A 4401-nucleotide genomic window follows, 5' to 3' on the forward strand; every position below is an offset into this window, starting at 1 on the left:
TGAGCGTCGCTCTCTTTCTGAAGGCGTTGTTGTTGAAGACTTCGTCGTCCATGTGGTGTCTTGATATGGTCGGTGCAAATATGGTCATTGTTGTAGTTTTAATGACAGTTGATCTAATTGCTTTGGGACTTTTTTCTTTATTCCTCGCCTACACATAACTTTGGTCTTATTATTTTGCTAGCTGCGGACATGTTCGTGTGTTAGTGTTGGTTGTGTGTATCTTAATTATGTAGAAGCCCGATGTGGGCTCATCGTGTTTTATATCTTCTTGATGTTTTATTTTAAGTCAATAAAATACACTCTTTATCGGAAAAAGAATGGTCGATGGATGCATATTTTACCTGAATGAACGGCAGACATCGAGATAGATTAGACTTCGCTACCTCCAAGCAGATCAGCTTTAACCCTCTTTGCTGCTATTAAAATCTCCGACCTTACATAACCTGACAAATTGTGCAGATGAATTATGTTAGGGTTTGTTAGTAGCGCGCCCTAGAAATCTGTAACGAAGTAGTCATTTTTCATTGTTGGGGCAAACAAGTCGTTGCGCATATAACAGAAACGATCTTGGCAAGCTGGCATATAGAGGACCTGGTTCAGTTTCTTTCTCAAATGCATATAGAGGACCTGGTTCTGTTTTCTTTCTTGCAGGGCAGGGCACCCTCCATCCAGAAAGAGAGAATGATTTCCAGGTTATCTGGTTATGTATTTTTCTCATATGATCCAAATTGGATCGGGTTCCACTATCATCAGATAATGGAACAAAACATGGAGTAACATAGTCTTGGCGCTAGAAAAACACAGAAACGAAAACCGCACAAAACGAAACACCCCATGTTATCACCCAGCAAAGGGTAGCCAACATGCCGCATGCACCGCTACCAGGAGGGGTGAAGAACAAAGTTTTAAACTCCCTATCATAGAGAAACTGAAAGTTCTCAAAGGCCACATGCCCTCCAACTTAGAGTGGGAAAGGGGGGAAACCACACCCTTTTACCCCTAGATCACCGCACACGCAGGTGCTCAGACATAACAAAAGCAGCCATCATCACTTTTTTTTTGCCTCCGCTCGGGTTATCTGCTTATGTATGCACCAGGTTTCACAATACAGAAAAGAGAGAATTATTCCGGCCACAATATATATGTGAACTGGACAAGCGACGATAAAATATCACTCTTTTCTTCTTTTAATTACCCTCTTGATACCAAGACGCGCCAGTTCAGATCCATGGCCAGGTATCTCTGCAGCTGGTGATGAATGGCTATCTTGAGGCATATCGGAGTTAGGGCAACCAACATCAGCATCCTCAGTTGGAGCTGTGAATTTGAAGAAATGTGAAGGTTAGCCTAAAAGATATATATCAATTAAGCAAAGTGACCTGCAGCACCAAGACCGCTACAGTCCTCAAATATATCACCCAAAACAGCTCCTACCATTATGATTATGCTTTGCTGGTAGTCTTACCTGGATCTTCATATAAAGGGCGTTTTCCCTTCATATTCCAGCTTACTCCATCCTGATGCCTAATTCCAGCAAACAGTATTTTCAGTTGATCTCTCACTTTCCTGGACTCATTCTTGACCTGTTGCTGCGACTGGTTCTCGAGGTCTGCCAAGGCAGCTTGGTGCCTCTGGTTCTCCTCTTCCTTCTTCCTTGAAAAACTTGTCAAAACATATTCACAAGCCGTTGCGAAGGATGAAACCTTATCCATAACTAGCGATTCAATCTGAAAAAGAATACGTTTATGAAACCTTATCCATAACTAGCGATTCAATCTTCATACTGATAAATAAAGATCTTTTTCGTTCACCGACCTTACCTCATCTATGGTCATAGACCCGGTCTCGGCGCATCTAGATTGGCTTCTGTTAAACACATTTGATGCGCCAGCAACATTGTTCCTGTTCGCGGGGTTCCTCTGATAGCACACCAGTGCTTCGTGACGTGGCTTTCCATGACAAACGATCAAAGGTTCATGTGAATATATGATATAACACACACAAAAAAAAGTTCAGTATTTGGTGCGTAGGTTCTATTTGTCATTACCAGCAATCGGCCATATGTGACAAGTTCTGCTCCCTTGCGTGACCTCGTGTCGTCTTCAACTATCGTGTTGATCACCTCCATCGTGTAAAACTGTATCCTGGGGAATTCGTCGTGTGGGATATTTCCACCGGTCACCTCCAAGTTATCCAAATAGAACGTCTGCACAAACAATAAAAGAGGCATCATGTATAATTATCAGAGGCATTGACTGGCTGGTACATTTCGCCGATGGATGCATATTCTACCTGAATGAACGGCAGACATCCAGATAGGTTAGACTTCTTGCTACCTCCAAGCAAATCAGCTTTAACCCTCTTTGCTGCTCTTAAAGTCTCCGACCTCACGTAACCGGACCAATTGTGCAAATGAATTATGTCAGGGTTTGTAAGCGCGCCCCAGTAATCTGTCACAAAGTAGTCATTTTTCATTGTTGGGGCAAACAGGTACGTTGCCACGCATATAACAAAAGCAATCTTGAATTTTGATATTTCTGCTTTTGTCATCTTTTGGCCCCTGACCTTCTTCACAATTGCAACCATGGGACCTATGTCGCGCTCCGATTCGGATATTCCGAGAGTCTTTCGGATCGCTGCTATCACATTCTCAGGAACACCGTGTTGTTCACTCTGCACCGGTGCGCCGCCACATGGAATTCCCAGCACAGTTTCCACATCTTTATCATGGAAAGGTATGTCCCTGCGGTAACCTGTGATGATAGAGCTTGCTTCCTCATCAACTTTGCTTAGCAGCCACATGAGGAAGTGCCGGTTTGTCCTCATGAGCTTTGGCAGGAGAAGCAGGCCCCCAAAACCAATCTCCCTCACATAACCTTTCTTCTCTTCATCTAATCCATGGATCAAGTTGTACATTTTCTTCACGCTGCACCTTGAACCGATGCACGTGTTCTTTTCAAGTCCTTTGTCATGCTCTCCGATTTCTGAATCAAACTCTGGCTCAGCTACCCCTCCAGGAACTCCTCCTTTTCCATGTCCATTATCATTTACTCCATGTCCTTTACCATTTTTTTCAGATTCTGAATCAGGCTCTGAATCAACTCCTTCAGCATTTTCATCAAATTCTGAATCAGACTCTGACTCGACTCCTCCTTCAGCATTTGCATCAAATTCTGAATCTGAATCAGACTCTGACTCGACTCTCCCTGCAGGAACTCCTCGTCCTTCCTCTTCTGATGAAGAACAGAGGTCTATGCAGTCATCCATCCCTGATGCACGAATAGTTTCTTTCTTCTTGTGCATTGCTACACGAATAATCTGTGTTATATCAGTAAACCATATTACTATTCAGGTACTTCCTATATACAGTAGTAAAAAAAAGAGTATGCATAACCATTGTGGTAAAACCAGATACATCTAATAGGAGGGGGATCTGAATGACACTCCCGAAAACACTAAAATCAGACATTAAAATGTTGTATTGCCTAATCCCTCACTATTTAGACCATGGTATCGAAACATCGATGTCTCTTTACTGAATATAAGTAGGCTTTTGCCCTAGATTGAAACCAGAGAAACTCCTCAGAGCTTAAATAGTTGTAGAAGGAGAATACTGATTCAAGGAAATAACAAGCCATCAAAGAAGATACTAATGCAATATATTCTAGCACCCTCGGAGGGAAGAACTAACCGGGCCTCTTCAGCTCAGTGGAACCGCTGGAGCTCCTTCTCCATGTTCCCAGCACAAACACAAGCACACGCAGGGTATCCTTGAAGAAACTGGGTGGGCGAGGTCTTCAATGGAGCCAGCCGTGTAGTAGGTGCCCAAAGGACGGGAGGGTTTCATCGGGAAGAAGCGCGGAGAGTGGGCGACGGGACGGGTCACTGCGCGGTCACGGGGTGAACCTAGCTAGCCACGGGAGGCACGGTATGGGGCAACAAGTTATGAGGCTCGATGGAGATTCCATATTCGACTCATTCATCTAGCCGTTGGGCAAACACATGAATCATTCCTTTCACGTACAGCTCACGGCTCAGGCCGCCAAATTCACTGTTCACTGTTCTGACCCTTATGCGAAACTTTAGCACGATTTGATCCTATTTATAAAAAAAAGTTTGAATCTAACCTTTTTTCTACTGTCATAGACGTTGACGGTAGGATATAACAGGCTACCGTTATAGTCAATGGCGATAGGCAACGATTGGCAAGTGGCTACCGCCACACTTGATGGCGGGTAGGACCTGGGCCGAAGTAAATTATAAAGAACATGTGTTGCCCAGTAGTACCAAGCTGGTTCACTGGCTTGCTGGCTAGAGCGTGCAGCTTAGCAGTAAACAGTCCTTGGGTTTGAGTATTGTCAAGGACAGGTTCCTTTTTGTTTATTTTTTTGCCCAACAATA

The 4401-nt window shown here is 43.8% G+C and overlaps 1 protein-coding gene across 2 annotated transcripts; it reads right to left on the minus strand.

The window, feature by feature from the left end:
• Positions 1-580: 580 nt before the first annotated feature.
• LOC125538421 (uncharacterized) lies at positions 581-3895 on the minus strand. Of its 2 annotated transcripts, none has more exons than XM_048701685.2 (6): positions 3692-3895; positions 2293-3305; positions 2048-2206; positions 1821-1949; positions 1466-1727; positions 581-1317 (listed from the first exon to the last, which is right to left on the minus strand). In XM_048701685.2, exons 2-6 carry the CDS (start codon positions 3301-3303, stop codon positions 1172-1174), a joined length of 1707 nt encoding a protein of 568 aa, XP_048557642.2. In that variant the 5' UTR covers positions 3304-3305; positions 3692-3895; the 3' UTR covers positions 581-1171. The 2 variants fall into 2 exon arrangements, with proteins under 2 accessions (XP_048557642.2, XP_048557637.2); XM_048701680.2 differs by having other exon boundaries at positions 2293-3318; positions 3692-3894.
• Between the last annotated feature and the right edge of the window lie 506 nt (positions 3896-4401).

This window comes from Triticum urartu, chromosome 1A, assembly GCF_056163025.1.
Source record: "Triticum urartu cultivar PI428250 chromosome 1A, HENAU_Tu73, whole genome shotgun sequence".
In the NCBI taxonomy this organism is placed as follows: Eukaryota; Viridiplantae; Streptophyta; class Magnoliopsida; order Poales; family Poaceae; genus Triticum; species Triticum urartu.